Raw genomic sequence first — 22,635 nt, 5'->3', positions numbered from 1 at the left:
AGTAAAGATTTATGCCGTCCATCATTTATTTATTAGGTTTTTTGATAAGTCAATAATAATTAAATATGGACAGTGGATAAAACAATAATAGCTTATAAGAATCATACATTATCAATGTATATATTTTTCTCATATTAATTAATCAATTTATCGTTATATATTTAAAAATTTGTAAATAATTTAACTTTTAATTTTGATTATATTATTCCCTAATCATATTCATATTGTATGTTTGTAGGCATGAGTATTGTATTGTATAGTCATAATATCATTTAGTATTAACTATAAGAATGATGAGTGATAATTTAATATGTACATAAACAGTATCTAGTGGGTATTTGTAAAGTTAGACTATTAGATTAAGTTAAGTTTGTTGTAGCAATTTTGGTATATGAATCAAAAGGAACAATTTAGTGTTGAATGAGTTTGGTAAAGATGAGCCTATTACATATATCCACTGTATAAAATTGTTTAAAATTATACAAAAATGATAGCATGAAAACAAGTATTTATTTTAAACCAACTCAAATCAATGTTGTTATAAAATCAAAATAATGAGATAATATCATTCTAAGATTACGGACATGAAGTTGGTATAGATGAACCATTTTTGATAAACTCAACCAAACCTTGGTGTAGCTGGTAATCCTCCTTCATGATTCAAATTGCTATTAACCTTTACACATGCACTAATATGAATCATGTTTACGGTTTACAAATTATGCCAGTTCATAGAGAAAAATGTGGCACAAACTTTGTATAGAAAATTCCACATTAACTGAAAAGGAAAATAATTTTATTCAAGCTTTACCTACAAAATATACATTTTGTATCAAATTTGGAGGACAACACTAGCTTCTTAAACACATGCAAAAGAGAAGAAATGGAGATCAACTATCACATTTTGTGTCCACATTCAATATGTTATAAAAAACATAAACTAACATTTTTATATTACTGTTAGAATTTAATTGGTTAGGGACATGAAAATATAATTTTTTTTAGGACATTGGATCCTTGTTCGAAGAGAAACATGTGAATCAATCCAATACCCAATGAAGAATATAAAAAAGGGATACAAAAGTCAGAACCAAGCAAATTCTATCGAAGACCATACTTCAAGTAACATTAAAAAGGTGGCCTGATGCACGAGGTTACAAGACAAATAACCTTACCGTTGTGCCGAGGCTCATATCCAATTTATTTTCCACCCACCATAAATTGTAACCATTAGCTTATAGCTTATGTGGAAGAAGATGGGGGTTTCTGGGAGATCAAGGCTTCAAGTGAAGAATGATCAGTCACAGGAGGGCTACAAGTGAAGTTTTGGCATACAAGAGCAACAACCTTGTTGTTGTCTTTATAGTTATTCTTAGCCATGAGAGCAATGTTGCTGTTATTTACTTCCCAAAATTCCACCTCTTCTTTGTTGTTAGGATCTATATGAATAACCTACCATCAAAACAAGCACAAATGTTATTGGTGACAAAATGAAGAAATATGAAGATCAAATATGAACTTTACAAAGAGTAATTATGCTTACTGTTTTGTTGGGATCATATAATGAGTGAGCTGCAGCAAGCATACTTTCAAATTCCTCTGAAGTCCTTTTACCAATGACAACCACTTGCTTTCGAGAAGGTACTCGAAGCATGTCTGCAGCACAACACATTAGAGGCACTGCCATAGCCATATCTTTCAATCTGTTCTCGAAAACAGCCTGCACTACCATGTAAAGATAATCTTAATCATTTGTTACAGATTCTCACAAATGATCACATCACACCATTGTTATATAAAAGAGGAGAAACTGTTTTTTAAGAGAAAACATGGGGAGTGTTTTTTTACAAACCAGAAGATGTTCTGCATTTCGCTTATAATGCTCAGCTTTACTTCCGGAAATCATGGATGCCAATCTTATAAGATTTATAGCGGAAACTGAGTTCCCAGAGGGTTCTGCCCCGTCATGGTCTTCCTTTACACGGAGAAGAACTGAACGATCCTCTCCTGTATTATTGAAATATCCACCTCCATCCCTATCAAGAAACAATGCATCCTGCAAGGAACTTGTCTCATTAGCCACTCAAGGTCTGGCAATCAAGAAATGAAATTTCTATCAAGTCCCGACATCAATCTTTACCTGGGTTTCCTGTAATTCAATTGCCCACGAAAGGCAGTTGATTCCACCGCCAAACTCATAGAGATCCAGCAATCCGGATATCAGAAAAGCATAATCATCCAAGAAACCAGGAGCTTTAGATGGAGAGTTTCTGAAACTATGGTGTAGTCTGCGAGTCTCCACATTGTAAAGTTGCTTCCTAATAAAGGATGCTGCCTTTTCTGCAATAGCTAGGTACTCCTTTGGCTGGAATTTCCACAATCATAAGGAGGAGAAAGTTAAATACATTTTCAATTACTGAAAAAAAATAAGTGTCAAATTGGCTCCAATTGTTCCTCCAATAACTTCACCGACTATTCCTTATGCCTCGTAGTCCTGCTAATTCAGAAATTACTCCTTGTCCAAAACAAAAATTGTGATCAACAGTATAAAATTGTATGCTTATGATGATAGTTCAAAGGCATCTTCTAGAGGCGAGATCCATAATCTAAAGTAGAAGTGTCTACCATCTTTTTGAATATTATTAGTCATCCAGCTAAAATAAAATATCAAAGGCTCTCTAACGACATGTCTAATTAGCAAAGGGGAAAACATACTTCAGTGCCGACAACAGGAAAGTTGAATTTGGTCCCTTCAGCTTCACACTTGAGAATCTTAGAAGCCCTAGCAAATGATGAGATTACCAGTCCATTCCAAGATACAATAACCTAGAAGCATAGGATCTCTTAAGTATACATAAAAAGTTGGTCCTAAATAAACCAAAAAGCTTGTTTCGGGGAAATACCTTATCATCCAAGTGTGGTCTTGACCGCCTTGATCTTACTTCAAACAGCTTACGCCTACTTTCTCCAAGAATTTCTTGATATGTCTCAACTGACATGGCATATTTTGCTGCCATTTCTGAAGCATCCTTTCTCTCAATCAGCACACTCTTTCCCTTGAATTCATCGTGAGGATCACTCATTTTAGAGAGGTCACAGTTACCTGACTGCTTTATGTAATAGTGCTCCTTAAAAAGAGCAGCATGGTCTCCAAGTATGTCATCAACCTAAAAAGAGCATACCAGGTTGAAAACCAACTCCAAAAATAAAACCAATCGACATAAATTACAACAAATCTGAGACACAGTCAAGACACTATAGATAAATATCAAAATTAGAAAAGGAAATCAGGACAACAAGCCGCACAGCCAAGACATGTTCCAGAAGAATTGACACAACTTCAGCAACAAATTTTATATAGAGAAAATGATCTCCAGAATTATCAGCTTATAGTTATTATCAACTAGAACATACTGTTCCAAATACATAATGGTTTACTTTAACAAAACAAACAAGAGTTTATTAAGCATATTTGTAAAGTAAATATCAAAGCAAACATTGATATATTATCCACATAAATGAGATATTTTATTAGGTTTTGAGATTCCGAACAAGACAATGGAGTGAAAAAATATGACATCAATTTTCAGTCCAACTCCAAAATACTGTAGTTAGGCTGTCCTTAGCAAACAAATAATTAATAATTAAGAAATGTGCCAAAAAACACATTGTGCTCTTAAAAAATATAGTTAGTCATTCGTGACTGAGAAAAATAACTTGATTCAATTGAATACTTAAAAACAAATTCAATTGAATGACAAGTCGGTGGATATTGGGCCATGTCATGGCATTTTATTTTTATGTGACCCTGGCAGTTCTGTATGATTTTGCACCTAATTGAAATATAATTTTTTTGTAATGACCTAATTGAATCAATGTAATCATCCTACAATGAAATTGTGCATTTTAAGGGTCCTACAATGTAATCATCCTAAAGAGATATATTAAGGAAAGGCAGAAAAGACATGGATGAAAGACCTCCTCCCTGGTCCATATGTAGAAGGCTCCTTCCTTTTTTCTTGCAGCTCCTTCAAACTCTGCACTGTCAGCATCCTCTGCCGAAAAAATTTCACCTTCTGGACCGATCATGTCTCTCCTCAAATAATCGAGGATATCTCGCGCTATACGTGAATAGAAGGTATCTTTTGTTATAGAAAAGGCATCTAAATAAACATTCGCAAGCTGCCCTTGATCATACAGCATCTTCTCAAAATGTGGAACTGCAAGGATAGAACAGCTCAACAATTTAATCATCTCAACAATATTACAGACCAAAGATTATCCATAAAAATCAAAACGCTAAGGAATCTAAAAATGTTCCATAGCATTGAGAACTAATGTTCATAGGCAAATCAAATAATAAATCTTGCGGCCCCAAGAGTCAACTCAGTCGGCAGAGCTGGACATTAAGTGCAAGCGTCTAAGTTCCCTTCCCTCGGGGAGAAAGTTGGAGTAGCTCCTAGTGTAGAAAAGATGGTAGAGTCGTGTCTTAAGTGGTTTGAACATGTGTGGAGGAGACCAGTAGAAGCTCCCATAAGAAGATTATATCAAATGGAAGCTAGTCCAATTTCTAGAGGAAGAGGGAGACCAAGAAAAACCATAGGGAATTGATAGAGAAAGAGTTAGAGCTCAATGCTTTGTCAATGAACATGATTTATGATAGAACACTATGGGTATCGTTTGATCCATGTAACTGACCCCACCTGGTGGGATAAAGGTTTGGTTGTTGTTGTTAGAGTTCTCTCCTCTCCCCTTGAGAAAAGGGGGCAATTTTGCCTATAAAAATAATAGTAATAATAATAAATGTTGATGGAGAAAGTTTAGAATATTTAATGATTTGTTTCCTTATTTAAGGAGGTGTAATCTTATTATTAGGCTTGAGCTTGCACCAATGTAATAGTAGTATTAGGTCAGTGTTTTGTATCACATCAAACCCATCAGTAGTTTTCTTAGTTTGTGCTTGTTAGCTGTCCCTTTTCTGTTCCTCCCTAACTCTAAATCCATACTTCTTTAACAAGGTATTAGGCTGGCACCAACCACTACCTATGTGTCTACGTTTCCACTGCAATGAATTCCACTATATTCCCCTTTCTATTTTCCCTTGAACTTTGTTTACCTCTAGGTCTGATTTTTGTAATAGAACATTTTTTTTAATAATGTCTGTGTTGTGAAAAGAGAGAGCGAGAGAACATACGGTATCATTATCTAGAAGTTTCATGTTAGGGAAACCACCCTCATGCTGCTGTTTTAATCTCTCAGGTGGACAGTGGTGGTTACCAGCAGTATATTTTGACTGGCAATGGTTAACTGGTGCTGGGAGGAGGGGTGGAGATTGTTTCCAGCAATTGACAGGTAGGGAGAGATTGTGATGTTTCCAGTGAGCAAGAGTTACTGCATTTCCAGTTTTCAGGCAACCCCAGCAGTGATTGTCGGTCGGCACAGGCCAGTCATGGCCTTTTGTTTCCTGTAGAAATCAGAAAGTCACACAATGGCTGGCAGTGGTGACACTTCCTGTAATGTTGCATACTCATGCTCTGTTGTTTCAGTTCAGTTTCAGCAGTCTTGAGATTGCAAATGGCTGGAGGTGTTGTGTTTAGGTGTGACTGGAACTGAATAATGGAGCATGAGTCATCCAGTATCTTGTGGTTTTGGTTAGCTCAAAAGTTGAGATCAAGGGTGTCCCAGGTTTGGGAGCATGGGTCGTCTAGTGTTATTTTTAGTGGCCGTGGGCTTGCTCTAATAGCATTCAGCGTAATTGTTAGTATAAACAAATGACAGTATTAAGTTAGTATTTTGTATGACAATACACCTATCAACAACATTCTCAGATTATGCTTGTTAGCCACATTTCCTCTTTTTGTCCTTCCTTATTTCCTGAATTCATAAATAAACACAATTGAGGGTGAGTTTCGTCGCAACAGTAAGGTTGCTTGCCTTATGACCTAGAGATCATGAGTTTAAATATTCGTAACAGCCTCTTCCCTTACCTTGGTAAGGCTGCGTACATCTATCCTCCTCATACCACACTAGGTAGGAGCCTCGTGCATTGGGTCGTCCAACCAACACAATTCTTTAACACATCAAAGTTTTACTAACAGAAATAATTTTGTCCAAGATAAACATACCATGCCAGCACTCATCCACGCTATATCTGTGAAAACCCCCTCCAATATGATCATGAATGCCCCCTTTTGCCATGCATTGCAAGCTAAAGAAAACCATTTTCCGACTTCCATTAGCTTCTCCCAACTTTCCAGTATCCTCCAACTTTTTGGAGTGATAAAGCATCAAGTTGATCTCAACTGGTCTGGGAAATTTTGGTGCAGATCCAAACCCACCATACTTTGAATCATAGCTCCCAGAGAGCTACATGAAAATAGCAAATTGAATGATACTCAAGAGTTGAAACCCTCAACATAAATTAAGGATTCAATAAAAAAGAACATGCAAAAATTAGAAACTTCCTCACTTTAAAGGATTGGAATGTTGATTGGTCATGTTTTTAAAATATAAGAACCTTACACCACTTGCTGAAAACAGCCTTAATTTCACTTTGAAATGAGAAAATGTGATTGCTACATTTTAACAGTTTCTCCATGCTCATGCAGAAAAGAGAAAACGTGAAGGGCAGCAAGACCATACACACAAAATCTAGTTAGTGAATAACAAATAGAGAGCCTTTGACAAAGTAGACAAAAATGGATGCACAAAGCCTTACCTGCTCTGAGCATAGACCTAATGCTTCCTCTGGAACTCCATCAGGCAACTTATCAGAAACGGAACTAGCAGACAATGCCTCAGAAAGCTGTTCAATTGCAGATGCTCCACTCTTAACTAGCATATCCCTCTTACTATCCCAAGCCACCTTTACCTTTCTGAACAACAGAGGAACAAATTTACATCAGTAAGAACTTCGGAGAGTGATAAGTAACAATTCCAAACATTGACCTGGCTGAAGTTTTATATCAACAAATTGAAAGATGCCCTCCGAAAAAGTTATCGAGAAAAGGAAGCATTTAAGGAGGTTGATGATTCAAGCTAGCATGTGCAATAATTCTCACCTAAGTATAGTCTTAAATCCAGGTCTTCCATACTTATCATCAGGGGGAAAGTAAGTTCCACCCATTAAAGGTTTTAAATCAGGTGAAAGAAACACACTGAGGGGCCAACCTCCTCCACCATACAAAGCCTGCACATACGTCATGTATACCTGAAAAGAAAATTTCCATTCAGTGAAACACTCCAAATTAAAGGTTCTCTAAGCATCTCGACCATACAAAGGACATCAAAGTACATCCTACCAATAGAGAAAAAAACTTTCACGTAAGTAAAGGATAACTTAAAAATAACATTTATTTATTCCTTCAAAAAGAACAATTTGGGAGATAATATCCTTTCATATTTAGAAATATAAATAGGTAAATGTAAGGTTTAAAATATAAATTGGCTGCCACAATGTTTCAGTTTTGTAGCCTCTGCAATTGAGGATGAGCCTTGCACAACGGTGAGGTTGTTGCCTAGTTAGTTGTGACCTGAAGATCACAAGTTTAAATCTTGGATGTAGCCTCTCCACTTATGGGGGTAAGACTGCATGGTTATCATCCATAAACCCCACCAACTACGAGCCTTGTGCAATGGTCCACCTATTTTGTAGTATCTACAAATGGCTCGGTCACATTTTCCTGCAATTGCAACATAAGTGATCCCACAATTTAAAATCATGGTTAAATGATTAATAAATTTACCTTATCAACATCAGGCCGCTCCTCTCTATCCACCTGTGGCATTGAACATTGATATATATCAATACATTATAGAACACAAAAGAACAAATTTAAGTAACGACTTTGCTAAAAATGGAGAGAAGGTTGTTTGTTACAATTGAAAGCATTGTAAAACATAATAAGAGGAATGAATTACCTTAATGCTTACAAACCAATCGTTCAACAACTTGGCAACCCCTTCATCCTCAAAAGACTCGACCTCCATGACATGACACCTAACAAAATATTTGAAGATTCACAAAAATGCCAATCAGTCTATTGAATTGAAACTCATTACTCATCAAAACATCACATAAGAGACTCGTGATTGAGTTTGTGGTGATGATATACATACCAATGACAAGTGCTGTAGCCAACTTCCAATTGAATTGCCATTCATAGTAATTGAAATAGGTATACCATACATACATGCCAAAAACAAGTTAGTTACACAAACAAGTTATTCTTCCAGCTATTTTTTTCTCCAAAAAATAGAAGTAAACACCCAAATTCCTCCATAGCAAAAGAAAAACTTGCTTACAAAAGAAATAAAAAATTTCAACTTAGTCTGTGAGAATCTCAACTAAAAGAAACGACACAAAGCACTAGGCTACTACCTAACGGAGTCTAGGGAGGCAGATGCATTCAGCCTTCCCTCGCAAGCGATGAGCCAGGATTTGAACCCATAAGGCATGTTTCCAGGATTTGAACCCATAAGACATGTTTCCAGGATTTGAACCCATAAGGCATGTTTCCAGGATTTGAACCCATGAGACATGTTTCCAGGATTTGAACTCATAAGGCATGTTTCCAGGATTTGAACCCATAAGGCATGTTTCCAGGATTTGAACCCATAAGGCATGTTTCCCGGATTTGAACTCATAAGGCATGTTTCCAGGATTTGAACTCATAAGGCATGTTTCCAGGATTTGAACTCATGACTTCTAGGTTAAGGCAAACAACCTTATAGTTGCTTCATACTCACCCACTCTCATCTTCTCTCTCGAGAATCTCAAATGCCAGTTAAAATAATTGTGTTGTACTGTTATATTTGAAATTTATAGGGAATTTTTTATAACCAAGGGTATAATGAACTAATCCTGATGTGTAATTGTCTGTCCCAACAAGTATCCCTAAGAATGAGAGATCATAAGGGGTTAGTTGGGGTGAAGGATTTAAGAAATAAAATGACTCACTACAAATACTAACATTTGTCTATAAAAAACAAAGTGTAGTAAGTTTAAGGTTTGAGTCATCCACTGCAAATACCAACATTTGCCCCTATCAAAACAAAGTGTAGTAAAGAATTATTTTATTTGTGGGGACAAAATTGAGAAGTGTAGGACTAATTTGGGGTTTTGCTTTTTTTTTTTAATAAGCAAGGATATCCCATCAAGGAGTAATGAACTAATACCTCTCATGCAATTACTTCTCCCAAAAAGTGTCGCTACTTGTACCAATAATCGAACATTTACATTTTGGGGAAAAAATATATAACAACAAAGGTAATAATAAGTAATAAATAATAAAAGGAAAGGGTATAAGAGGAAGTACTTGATAAGAAGATAGGTACATCTCGCTTGCGAGCTAGGGAGAAAGCTTCTTCACCCCATGGATACCATTCAACCTTCAATATATTATTATTCAATAAATAAATGAAATGAAAGTAAGAATCTTAAAAATGAGAATCAAAATAAATAAAAAGTAGTTACTGGGTTATGTGCATGTTGTAAAAGATAAGGGCTTTGTTCTGAAACAAGTCGATTAGTATAGTTATGAGAATTAGATGAAGATGACGTGGCCATTGAGAACAATTTGAGAGGTGGAATTGAGAAAGGGTAGTATTGGTAATTGTAGAAATGAGATTTTGATTTAGTGGGTTGGTGTAAAAGATGGTGATGAAGAAGAGAAGGAGAGTGTAAAAATCTCAACCTTTGGTGGAGCATAGAATTGTTATTTATTATTGAAAGGAATGTGTTGGTGTTGGAAGTAGAAAGAGTGAGGAAGAGAAATAAGAAAATATAGTGTAGCTGGGAATTGAGGACAGGTGTTATATGGTGGTGATTTAGAGTTGTGGCATGTGTACCTCACAGATTTCACAAGATCACTAGCTCCACTACCTTTTCCTTTTGTATGTAGGGAAAAGTCCAATAATACACATTTTTCAAGGAAGAAAATGTTGGTTATTATAACATACTTAAATTGTATATACTGATTTTTTACAGGTATAATCCAACATTTGATATTTGGATTTTTTTTGTTTCTCCTTTTATGTATTATTGTACTTGAGTCAATTCTGTTCGAGCTGGGAACATTCATAGATATGTGGGGCTGACTTTTCCAGCAGATATTTTTTCCATTCACAAGACTCGAACTTAAGACTTTGCTTAAGAAAAATCAAACATACAACTTGAACCAACACTTGTTGGTATTTGATACTTATCTAGAAATATTTTACATGAGACCAATTAAAAAAGTAGAAATAGTGAAGCGGGTAAATAAAGAAAAATAAATAATGTTACAAATTGTAATATTTTATATATTTTATAAGGAGAATTATCAAGGAGTTTAATACTTTTATAATAATATGGTAAAAGTTTTTTATACTGAAAAGTAAAACTAGAATTAAAAAACAAGCAAGGGCTAATAGCCAAATCCATTGAGAAAATGGCTGATGTGTTAGCCTAATCCTACTGTTTAGGCTGCTGATTTTGGTAAAATATGTCTATTTCTCAATCTCTTCCTTGCTTTATTTCTCATTTTTAACTAGTTTTAAATATCATCTTTCTATGTTTTTTCTATTTTATTGCATATGCAGGGTCATGTGGAGGTATTATAGTACAATATATCCAAATGCAAGATGGATGCTATTAAAAATTCAGATTGATACATATTGTGGTCAAGTTAGTTATGTTGTAAAGATAGTTGTATTTATGAGCCTCATGGGACTTAATCAAATTATAACTATTGTGAAGGGTACCAATTGCCTTACAAGGATTGATAAATGAGAACCACCAAAAGCATTTGACAAAGCACTTCAATACCTATATCAATCATTCATTTTCTTAAATCCATATAATGAAATGCATAAGTGCACACACAGATAAGAATGTTGTTGTTATATTGATTGTAATATGAGAATATAGCTCTCCCTCATTCTTTGTAACTAATTCTGTTAACTCATCTTTTCCACGTGTCAGCTCTATTACAATCCAACGGACCATAAACATGAGTGAAATAAGTGATGAGAAAGAAAGAGAAATCTTAAATAACTTTTAAGTTTCATTCATTTAGTATGTTGAATTTAAGAAAATGAATGGTTAAGATTGAAAATAACTAATGTAACTTGAGTATAAATGGAAAAATACTTATTTTGCCTTCTTAAACAATACCCTAAAGACTTGTTACTTGTTAACATTCCCCAATAAAATATTTATCCTTCTCTAGCTTCCTTTATAAAAGAACTTCGAGTTCCACCCAATGCAAATGTTAATTGCATCACTTTACATTATGAAACAAATTTTTACACCTGAAGTACTGTCTAGTGAAATGTAACATGTAAAAGTGCCCCATATCTACATTGACAATCAGCTAGATATGTTACAAACTTGAGCAACATTAATGAGAACAATAACATAGCAGATATTACATTTATCAAAAGTAGTCCATCAAAAACTTTCCAATCACATGACCAAAATCTGCACTATATCAACCAGCTGGAGCTCCTACAGATTCAGCAAGTTCTTCCAGAAGCTCCTTTTGCTCCATTGTAACACAAGACTGCAAGAAGAACGATTCTCAGTAATGCAAAGTCGTGTTATTGAAAAAGCATATGTTCAGCCATCCATTCATATTACTGCCAAAGGGTATAGTATACCCTTTTTTGTACTATCTAGAGTATCCCATCACCCTTAGGGTGAGAAACTAATCCCTTTCGGGGTGTGTGGCTGCCCCTCCCAACAAGTGTCGCTCCCAAGAATCGAACCCTTAACCTTTTTTATTTAGGTGCATCAGTGCAATCAGTCATCTAGAGTACAAAATTTGTTGTGGTTTGCTAGTTGTGTTTTCACTTTGTTCTTTTTTCAAAAGTCATGCCTTCACATTCATGGAGTTTAACCATTCTTCACCCTTGAGGAGTTTTTTGATATAATTGAAGAAATAAGTTTTTTATTTATTTGTATTAATCTTGGTTAGAAAACCATTGCCATTCATCAGCATTCAGCACCTTATTATATTCCTTCCCAGTGCCCCTGCCCAGCAATGCCGACATTATCAAATCCAACCCAAGAGTTCCAATGACTGTGGGTTTCTCTAAAACTTTCATTTTTTTCCTCCTAGCAGACAGATACTTGCTTCTATATTAATATTAACCTGCCTTCATCTAATAATACCTAAATAAGCAACCTTTAAAGTGTGCTGGTGCACTTATATTAATTATATATAGCACTTTTATAAGCATATATTGTAGACATTCAGGCACGGAAACAAAAGGAGGGACAAACAAGTTCATGCCAAGGGAGGAGTGGTAGATAATATACCTGAACAGCATTTTCTATGTCACCGTTAAGAAAAGAGGTGAGCTCAAAGTTCATCTTCAATCTGTGATCAGTTACCCTATTGTCCTGATAAGAATAATTGTATCATAAACTGCCAGAAAACAACCATAACCTCATCGAGACAGTGAAAATGGGAAGTACATTTTGCACTTGTGGTTTTGAGTTTCACACCCATATTTCCAGATAAGCCATCTGTAAGGTTTTTCTTTTTAACTTCCGGATAAGTTATCCAAAAAATTTACCCTTTCCAATAGCTTATCCAATGGGTGTAAAACACAAAACCATGGGTGCAAAAAGAATTTCCCAATGAAAATTTATAAAACTGTCATTTGCTGCACTTGATGAACGTGATTATGAGAGAATGTGAAGATAATTTAGCATGTCATATTGCTTAAACTACTTAGTTGAGTATCCGACTGCGTGGAATATTATAGAGACTACTATAATAAGTACCTTGTAATTATACGTCCGAATTTTCTCTGCTCGTGCACCTGTTCCAACCTGTACGGCAAAGAATTTTAATAGAATATATGTTTGCTCACCCATATAGCAAGTACACCAACTAACCTATGATTAATGCAAATCTGATGGGAAAATGCCAGTATTCTAAATACCAACAAGGAGCATATACCTGTAATTTCCTTTGATTTCGTATTGACTCTTGCTGCTCCCTTACCTTAATTTCTAAGCTGTAAAAAGATCTTGTATCATTTTGAATGCAACATACTAAAGCAAATAGGTTAAGAGAACACTTATAATAATTATACTAAAGTGCTTATAATGGAACCTATTTGCTCAACTTCATGACATTACATTCTTTCACATATAATTGAACTCAAGAGAGGATTGGGATATTTTTTATGAACATGTATTCAAGAGGAAAAGAATAACAAGTTGACAACACTGTAGACATGAAAAACTAAATTATAAAATCAAACAGGAAGTTTACAAAAATAACTACATTTCAATGTTTATGCTTACAGTTTTGCTCGGAGCAACTGAAAAGCACGATGCCTGTTCTGAAGTTGAGTTCTTTCTTCAGTACAAAAGATGCGGATTCCAGTTGGTTTATGGAATAGATCAATGGCTGTTTCCACCTTATTAACATTTTGGCCTGCAATATATCTTTACATGAGAAATCATAGAGGAATTTATATCGTGTTCCAGGAAATAGAAAGATTGATTACTTGACTTAAATAGTTTCATCTTCATAGATCTATACCTCCTGCACCCCCAGAACGTGCCGTTGTTAGCTCAATATCTTTTGGGTCGATTTCAACTTCAACTTCATCAGCCTAGACAAAGATTTCAGATCTATAGATTTAGATGTTGGTCATAAAGGAAGGAAAGCAGGCATATCCTTTTTGTATCAGTAAGCTAAAAAATATACTTACTAAAGCACATGAACTAAGAAAAGAAACAATTCAATAAAATATTCTTTAATCACTAAGTGAAACCTGCCTTTCTCAGACTATACAACAAAAACCAAGAGTTACATCTATATCTATTCCAAAAAACTAGATACTTAAGCTGGCAGATAGTTAGCGGATTCTCTCATTCACTCCATGACTACGTACTTCGCACCGAATTCACTATACCGTTACTACATATCGGGTTCATCTTAAAGGAAGTATCATAAAAATAATGAAAAAAGTGACAACTACATACCGAAATGAATCGTGTGCTTGTACTATGTATTCTGTAACAATGAGCTAATTACTTTTATAAACCAGATTAGATCTGTACACAAAAGCAGTAACTTCGAAATAAAACATTAATTTAACAATAGTCAAATAATGATCTCAATCTATATGTTAGAGTCATGAAAGTTTTATAGCTGAAAATCGGGAATATGTACTCCACCTCTGGCATGATGGCCACTGTTGCAGTAGAAGTATGTACCCGACCCTGTGTTTCTGTTAGAGGAACACGTTGAACTCGGTGGACACCAGATTCATATTTTAATTTACTATAGACACGTTTTCCTTTTATCTCCATCACATAAGTTTTGTATCCTCCTTTTTCTGCCTATAGATGGCAAACGAAAAGAATTATTAAATTAAAAAAGGTAACTAGATACTATTTTTTATAGTTTTAATGAGGAATACCTCAGAGCATGAGACCGGAGAGAACTTCCAAGAACTTCGTTCACTATATTTTTCATACATTCGGACCTGATTTGACATCAAAACAGCATCAGAGTATGCTTAGATTTGAACTTCAGAACAATTGTTCATTCACTAAAACATTCAAATTAGAGCAATCAAGATAAAATGTAGACAGCAAAATTCAGAAATTATCCAATGACATTATGTATTTTGTGTATTCTTCATATGAGGCCAATCGACATGACATTCTCCATTTTGATCATTTTCAACTCTATATTAAGCGATGAAAAAAGGCATAGCCTATTTTCATGGAAGCATGTACCTACAAGATCACCAGCCCATATTCCAGCCTCGTCACCTCCAGTACCTGCTCGTACTGCAAAAATAAATTATGATACTAATCTTTAGAGCATGAAAAATTTAATCAAACAGAGATAATAATATATCATAATTGAAACCGGCGAGTATCACTCTTTTCATAAGAAAATGAAAAACGTAGCACTAGTCAATTGTAACCATGCAATCCAATTATCTGCATATGATTTTGCAATATAGGTTTTATCAAATCCTCACTTCTATCAACTTCCTAAATTCTTTCGACATTTTAAAAAAAATCCCATAATTAATGTAAAAAAATATATTTCAATATTTTAGGAATTAGTTTCATATTCTCTAGCCATAAAAGTGAATAATTTGGCTCCAACAAGATAATGTACAGAAAGAGACATTGTACCTTCAAGCATTATGTTTCTTGCATCCAGAGGATCACTGGGGAGCAGTAACAACTATCATTGGATAAGTATGACAACATATTAGTATGTTTCTAACAACGGAGGGGAATGGGTACAAGAAAGAGACTTGAAAATTGAAGATAGTCAATGACACAAGAGGATATGGATGATGAGAAAGATAAAATAGTGGAGATTCTTGAGCATGGTTTTGAAAAGAGACGAACCATAACTCAAGATATCCATTGACAAAAGGGAGTACATACGATGAGAATGTTCAAAAAGAATTAAGATTGTTCAACATGGTCTTTTGAAATTTCAGCCAATTCAATATTCTAAATTGATAATTGCTACATTGTATGGAACTAGAATAAACAAACAAAAGACCAACATTGATAAGAATATGATGATTTTCTGGATGAGCATATGAGCACACAAGCAGTGACACTGACACCATATGACATAAAATTGTAACGTCTATGCAGTAAAAAAACAAACCTTAAGCTTTCCCTCAAGCTCTTCCAGTTGCCTTGACAAAGATTCAATTTCATATGATATCATTTGGGCCATATCCTCGTCATTGCCATCATCCTTTGCTAAAGCTAACATGTTGATTAAAAAGAGTTTGAAAAAAAAAGTGATTACTATAAGTTCTACTGAAATTAAACGGGATTAACACAGGAAAGTTGAGGAAACCTTTAGTTTCTTCTAGGTTCTTCTCGCACTCTTTAAAACTCCTGTATGTGGACACAACCTATATCACATCACATTTATTTAGTATAACATAAATAAATACACGTGTGGATGGAAGGGTGATGAGCATGATAAGGATGGAGCAACAGGTAGAGTACCTCGTCGAGTTCAGAAACAGATTGTGCCAACTTTTGATACTCACTGGGATTAGACACAACATCGGGATCAGCCAACTTCACCTGCAAAATTTGTTTCCAATGAATTCAAATAACAGAACTGTATGCACAAACAAGGATTAGTTATATCTATAGGGAAGCATATATACCGATAACTCTTTCCAGGTCTTCTCCGCTGATTCAAGCTTGGTTATCATATAAGGTTCCTGCAAGTATTTCAACATCGATAACTAAGCAAATACAACAGTGGATTGAAATGAACTACTTCTACAATAATAAAAATAGACTACAAAAGCTATTTCTACAATATGGACTATATTTCATTATTATTATAAATAAGAATGATAATGGTTATTACTAGAATAAGTATGCATAACATCACTACAAAAACTAGCTCATAGCAAGAGGTGCTATCATCATAGATGATTATTTGTTCATGCATTTGTCTCCTCTAAAATGCTATGTAATCATTGATTTTGAAATTATGATTAAATATGAAAATGTATCACAAAACATGGAGTTGTTAAAATCTCAACTACTGATTTTCTTATAACGGTTACAATTTCTCATTTTATCCTCTAAAGTGCGCCTCTCACTCTACAGGATCTAATTCATATATTCAACCAATGCGAGACTTCACATTTGACACAAATTACCACAAGCATAGTTCATTGGTTATTATTGAATTTAAATGATTATATAGAATAAGCAGCCTAGTGCATGAGGCTCCCACTTAATGGAGTCTGGGGAAGGCAGCCTTATCTCTACAATCAATCTATCCTCCTGGGGAGAAGTTTGGTTTCAAACCCCACTTCGAACGGGAGAAGTACGCCATGCTAATGTGCCTTGGATGATCCACATCTCAGGGTCATGCGCCGATGAGCACATTGAACTATCCATGTGGTGGAGAGCCCTCACAGTCCAAGCACAAGGATGCAATTATCAGGGACGCGCTCTATCACGGAGCTAATAGCCCGTTGTGTGGGCCTCCCGCCGAGGCCCGCTATGCCAAAAGTGAGAGAAACCCCATCCCTCTCTTTCCTTTTTTAAGTCGCCCCCATGTGGGGACATGGGAACGTAAAAAAAGGAGCTCCTATCAACTTGTTCCAACCTAGGATACTAAGCACATGAGCTTAGTCTTAATCTAGAGGCCGTTTGTTTATGCATTAAATACTAGTGATTTTGACAAAAGTGATTTCTTAAGAAGCTGAAGAATATTACTTCTCAGAATTTCAGCTTCTGCTACAAGTCTAACAAAACAAGCGTGCCACTATTAGAATTTAAAAAAAAAAAGCTAATCAAAATAATCACTTTTTTTGCGAAGTTTAAACTGAAACAAAACAAAAGCCGTAATAACATACCGCCATGCACACAATCTTTGGATGTGGTCTAAGTGATTTGGTTGGTAAAAGAGTGACACGTGTTTTGATGAATTGACGAAGGAAACGGTGTCGTATAGGGATTAGGTCAGAACGAGAGTTACATATTCGAATTGAGAAGCTTGTTGTTAAGCTACTCATTGTGTTGTGAGGAATTGAAGAAGAAGAATAGAGATAGAGGTTTTCTTTGTTTGGACGAGATATTTGATATCATGTGATTGTGCTCAAAATTTCAATTAATTTTACAGAGATAATGAGATAACAAATTTGTTGGTTTGGGCTGGACTAACTTATCAGCTTGGGCTGTTTCACCAACACAAACTTGTCCATTTGCAAAAGGATATGAGAAAAAATATATCTAAGGATAATGCATGAGTTTTTTATCTTATTATATTATTCATATTTAATTATCACTAATTTTTACATATAAGTAATAAAAATGAGTGTTGAATAATATAATCATTATTTATAAGTCTTTATAATAATAATAATACAGGTCAACATCAGTTATATCAAAAGAGTGTGTCACTCCATGTAACATTTGTTTTAATTGATTGAAAAATATATATTTAACTTAAATTTTAATAGTAAATTATTTTTCTGACAAATCAGATAAAGAGACACATAGACGCTGTTAGGAGAGAAGATGTGCCCCTAACAATACATAGAGAGTAATGCATTGTTGACATAAAATTTTATATTCAGTTAACATATTATTCTCATTTATGTATATTACTTATATTAAAAAGTTATTATCATATATAATAGATAAAATGTTGATAGTGTAAACAACTCTTACATGTACATATTTTTTTGGTCAAAATATTATTAGTTATTACACAGTCCTACATTCATATTTTCTGAATGATTGATTTTAAATAAATTGAATTAATGTTAATTTATCAATATTTAGTGTTCTTCCTAGCCTTGACAATCCGAATCAAGAAGATTTCGGTCAAGAAAGGTAAACGAGCTACAGTATTTTGATTTCTCATTATCTCATTAAAGTCTACATTTGAAACAAGTCTCCTACGTCTCTTTTAAAAACAAAAATATACATTAATAATATAAAAGTTTTATAAATATTTATATTAATAATTATTTATTAAAATGGGCATATGACACAGTATAGTAGAACTTTAACGTTTTCCATTGTATTCAATTCCCACCTAAATTCATGAACAGGGTCACATTTTATATCATCTATGCACTTTAAATATCTACCGACTATTTATTTAATTATTTTTTTAAAATAGTAATAATTAAATATGAATAATATATGATATAATGATAATATATATGTATTTTTCTCTGATAATGGTGATCGAAAATAATTTTTTTCTTAAAATAATGGGAGAAGAGAAGGACATCTTATGTTTTCTCTTGTTTTTATTGTGGTCATGGATTACCATTATCTCACTCAGTCATAAGGCATTAGTTAACACCATGACTTATATTCTTCACAAAAAAACAATTGGAAATTGAAAGATACACAAACGTGATGTTGAAAAATGGAATATATTTTGACAAAAAACTTTTTTTCAAAACAGATTACTTAAAATTCAATTTAGACTCAAACAAAATGTTTATTCATTTTCCAAAAACTTCATTTCACAAAATACAATATTTGTTCATAATAAAGACACGAGTAAAAAGGCCTCATTTCTGAGCAGTACATTACTTAATATTTTCCCCTCCCTCACACAAACGTGGGATCTTTCAGCTCAGAGTATATATATTAAAATATGCTAACCCATCTGTTTTCTGTTATCTCATATATGATTGGGGTTAAACTTAAGTGAACTGGAAAACTTATTCTTTATTAATAAAGAGTCAAATGATTATTTTTTCTCGTATTTTTAAAGATAAAAATATAATTTCATAATAAATAAAAAATAAAAACATCATTACATATTCATTTTTGTGTATTATTATATGATACTTATCTCTTCATTAATGGAAGATTATATTGGATTTCATTCTAGTCTTTTAAAAAGTATATATATTACTTGATATTAATGTATATTTTTTAACAAGTTACACCAAATTCATAGATATATTGAGTTTGAATTAAGATGAAATGTCAAATCAATTTATGTTATTTTAAAATTAACTTATTTATTAAAGAGAAAAAAATTATGTAGTAAAAGTGTATGAGTTTATATATTGACATTTTATCATCTATTATTTATCTTAAACTATTATTGACTCTAAACTTTTTATTGAATATATCCTTCCTATTAGACTCATACTTTAACTTCACTGGGAAATATCAAACACAATATCATGTTGCCTCCATTGTGTTTCTTTGATGATTTATCCCCTTCTCTCTATGCTCACTAATTTTATTTCAATATTTATGCAAATGAATATAACATTAAATATGAGTAACAAGAAATTCATGAGTACCCGCTTAACTTGACCCCGATAAATAGGAAGAATTTTTTTCCTCCAAATCAAATAGATAAATAAGAGTGATTCCAAATAAATAGTTTAATATCTTATTCATAAGGTAAAAATATATATTTAATAGTACAAAAAATAGATAAATAAGATCCTGGTTATAAATATTTAATTTACCGATGTATAAATATTTTGTAGCTTCTTATCTCAAAGATGAGGTTTAGAAAAAAAATAATCAAACAAATTAGATTAAGCTTGACTAAGAAGACACTAGAGTTACTAAAGTATTTTATAATAAGTATGCTAAAAAAAAGAAATGCTTAAATCTTAATTAGATACTCATCTTCACTCACCTCAACAACGTGTTATATTCTAAATCAAAATCAATATAAATCCAAATTTAGGATTGTGTCCTTAATAAAGGAGAGGGAAAAAAAAGGAAAAGGGACAATTCGAAGGCAATAATAGTACTAATACAATATGAAGAGACCAATAAAAAGTTGGTCATCCATTACTTGAAATGACATATTTATCCCACAGATATTGAAAGGGCACTTTTTGAAGTGTAACATCAAAGGTCACTTTTGTCACATCCATTTCCCACAAGTGACACAACCCACCAACCCAATCTTGCATTCCATCATTATAAATACTATGCTGGAGTCCAAAGGACATTCATGTCATTTCGACAAATGTGAGTGTCGGTTCCTACTCCTCACTTTTTCCCAAAGTAAAAACCTCTTCCCCAATATTAGCATATCCCAGTTGCGCCATTTGGCGGGTATACCCAAACACACAAAATATAATGAAGAAGAGAAATATACTTGCTCCAAAATAAGTTTTTTAAATTAACTTTTCATTTTATCCATTAATTTTATCCATTAATTCTAGAGAAATATAATGATTTTAATTAATGAGTAAATCTAAACTATTAAATATGTATAGAATTGATGCCTAGGATTAAGACTAAATTTGAAAAAATTACTCTTAAAATAAGTAGATCCCTACTCTATAATCGAACACAGAAAAATATATATGCAAATTCTTCCTTAATACTATACTCTTTATAATTAATTTTCATCAAATTAAATATAAGTAAGTAATATAAATAAATGATCAATACTATATTAAATATATATAAATCTTTATAATTAAATATAATACTCTTAAAGAAATGAATAAAATATTTGAAGATCAAATGTAGTGGAAATAATATTTACTGCTCATCACATGTGAATAATATTATATAATATTCATTATATTTACAATAATTGTGATAAGTAGGCATTCAAATACTCGAGTAGAAACAAATAAAATGTTCGTTTAGTACGATAAGGTTTCATTAGATTTATAAAAAAACATAAATTTCAAATGTTTGATTATTGGAAATGACATTTATTGAAAGTGGTAAGTATACACTTTAATGAAGGATACACTTGATAAGACAAAAAAATATTGTATGGGAAGAATTACTCAATCATTGTCTTTTTTTTGTGCTTTGGAAATAATAAAAAAACAAAGAGCAAAAACGAAAACTAAGTCAAAGAGACAACGTCCAACTGCAAGATAGAAAGAATTTATGCAGGAGGAGAGTCCCAAATTCTTGAAGTCTCAAGCGGTCCAAGGATGAGCTTAGCTAGAAAATCTACCACCGAGTTCCCTTCTCTAAGGATATGATGGGTTAGAACCTCCCAATGGCTCTCGAGCAAGCCACTGATACTGAGAATGATTCATGCCAACCGCTCCAAACGAACTTCGTCCCTTCCTGAAATGATGTGAATATCTTCAAGACAACCACTCTCCAAGATTACCTTCCGATACCCCAAAGTCCAGGCTAGCTTTAAACCAAACTCAATAGCCAGAAGCTCCACTTGAATTGAAGATCCTATGCCAAAAATAGTAGAGAAACCAGAAATCCAAAACCCACCATCATTACGAATCACAACACCACCTCTAATGGAATGATCCCTCAAGCTGCAACTGCCGTCAACATTAAGCTTAACCCAACCACTCTCCGGCTGGCACCAGTGGATAGAAGGCAAGGGAAGGTCAATAGAAGAGCTAATCAGTGTTGTGAAACCCGAGCCGGACGTCAAACCGACAGAGGTCCCGTATTAGGTTTAACCGGTTTAAACGGTTAAACTGTCCGGTCTGACCGGTGATTTCGTACATAATTAATAATTTTTATTTATAAATATATAGTTATATATAAATGTAAAACTTTATATAATTAATAATTATGTATAATTATATTGAAATAATATCTCTTTATCTTTTTCTGGACCATAGTAAAACAAAATATTAGAACATTGTCCTATTTTTATTTTTATTTTTATTTTTAAGTAAGCCGTCCGGTTTACTTCCCGGGTTAATCCGGTTTAACCGGGTTTAACATGGTCGGACCGGATTTTTTCGGGTTAAAAGCGGTCCAACTCTCATTCGGTTAAGACGGCAAACCAGAGTCGTTTTCAAGTCCGGTTAGCGGTCAGACCGGTCGGACAGAGCGGTTCGGTTCTAACAACACTAGAGCTAACAATGGAGCACCAATCTCTAAAATCATGATGCACATTCCTAGTGACATAAGAAATATCCCAAGGGGTACTACAAAAAATAGAGTTGTTGCGCCATCTCCAAGACCACCAAACACCAGCCAAGAAGAGACGACCATTACTACGTTTGGCATTTGTCTCTAACCAAGATAAGCAAGAGTCGTTATCCCATAAGGAAACTTCAGAAAAACCCAAACGATGCCAAAGAGAAGAATAGTGCCCACAGTCCCGGAGAGTATGAAGAAGATCCTCAGTATGAGAATTACAACAACTACATACT

At 33.8% G+C, this 22,635-nt stretch overlaps 2 protein-coding genes and 1 long non-coding RNA gene across 4 annotated transcripts; 1 reads left to right on the top strand and 2 right to left on the bottom strand.

Moving 5' to 3' along the window:
• On the bottom strand, window positions 1,019–9,779 carry LOC109329815 (spermatogenesis-associated protein 20). Of its 2 annotated transcripts, XM_019563657.1 has the most exons (16): window positions 9,617–9,779; window positions 9,476–9,586; window positions 9,318–9,390; window positions 8,119–8,140; window positions 7,921–7,999; window positions 7,746–7,778; window positions 7,062–7,210; window positions 6,719–6,875; window positions 6,126–6,366; window positions 3,979–4,220; window positions 2,904–3,167; window positions 2,716–2,826; window positions 2,141–2,365; window positions 1,853–2,056; window positions 1,544–1,720; window positions 1,019–1,452 (listed from the first exon to the last, which is right to left on the bottom strand). In XM_019563657.1, the coding sequence occupies exons 1-16, from the start codon at window positions 9,707–9,709 to the stop codon at window positions 1,243–1,245; spliced, it is 2,391 nt and encodes a 796-aa protein (XP_019419202.1). In that variant the 5' UTR covers window positions 9,710–9,779; the 3' UTR covers window positions 1,019–1,242. The 2 variants fall into 2 exon arrangements, with proteins under 2 accessions (XP_019419202.1, XP_019419203.1); XM_019563658.1 differs by lacking the exons at window positions 9,476–9,586; window positions 9,617–9,779 and having other exon boundaries at window positions 8,119–8,130.
• On the top strand, window positions 4,227–21,358 carry LOC109329817. Its single transcript, XR_002105585.1, has 3 exons — window positions 4,227–4,561; window positions 5,585–5,591; window positions 21,347–21,358. It is a non-coding gene; the product is annotated as an uncharacterized LOC109329817 (long non-coding RNA).
• Window positions 11,249–17,629, bottom strand: LOC109329816 (peptide chain release factor APG3, chloroplastic). The gene is made up of 15 exons (XM_019563660.1): window positions 17,386–17,629; window positions 16,174–16,230; window positions 16,007–16,087; window positions 15,852–15,909; window positions 15,654–15,757; window positions 15,161–15,212; window positions 14,754–14,803; window positions 14,428–14,493; window positions 14,183–14,347; window positions 13,542–13,614; window positions 13,301–13,433; window positions 12,951–13,008; window positions 12,773–12,820; window positions 12,302–12,385; window positions 11,249–11,543 (listed from the first exon to the last, which is right to left on the bottom strand). Exons 1-15 carry the CDS (start codon window positions 17,542–17,544, stop codon window positions 11,472–11,474), a joined length of 1,260 nt encoding a protein of 419 aa, XP_019419205.1. The 5' UTR covers window positions 17,545–17,629; the 3' UTR covers window positions 11,249–11,471.

This window comes from Lupinus angustifolius, chromosome LG16 (genome assembly GCF_001865875.1).
Source record: "Lupinus angustifolius cultivar Tanjil chromosome LG16, LupAngTanjil_v1.0, whole genome shotgun sequence".
NCBI classification, from domain to species: Eukaryota; Viridiplantae; Streptophyta; class Magnoliopsida; order Fabales; family Fabaceae; genus Lupinus; species Lupinus angustifolius.
The sequence above is the reverse complement of the archived record's forward strand: the minus strand, read 5'-3'. Positions and strand labels throughout refer to the sequence as shown.

Coding starts and splice junctions, on each gene's coding strand:
- LOC109329815 (XM_019563657.1), bottom strand. CDS start 9,709: ATGCTCCACCAAAGGTTGAGATTTTTACACTCTCCTTCTCTTCTTCAT. Junction 9,587..9,616: donor AATCAAAATCTCATTTCTAC/AATTACCAATAC, acceptor TTCTCAATTCCA/CCTCTCAAATTGTTCTCAAT. Junction 3,168..3,978: donor ACATATGGACCAGGGAGGAG/GTCTTTCATCCA, acceptor TGCTCTTTTTAG/GTTGATGACATACTTGGAGA.
- LOC109329816 (XM_019563660.1), bottom strand. CDS start 17,544: ATGAGTAGCTTAACAACAAGCTTCTCAATTCGAATATGTAACTCTCGT. Junction 14,804..15,160: donor AAGAAACATAATGCTTGAAG/GTACAATGTCTC, acceptor TTATTTTTGCAG/TACGAGCAGGTACTGGAGGT. Junction 13,009..13,300: donor CAGTTGCTCCGAGCAAAACT/GTAAGCATAAAC, acceptor ATCTTTTTACAG/CTTAGAAATTAAGGTAAGGG.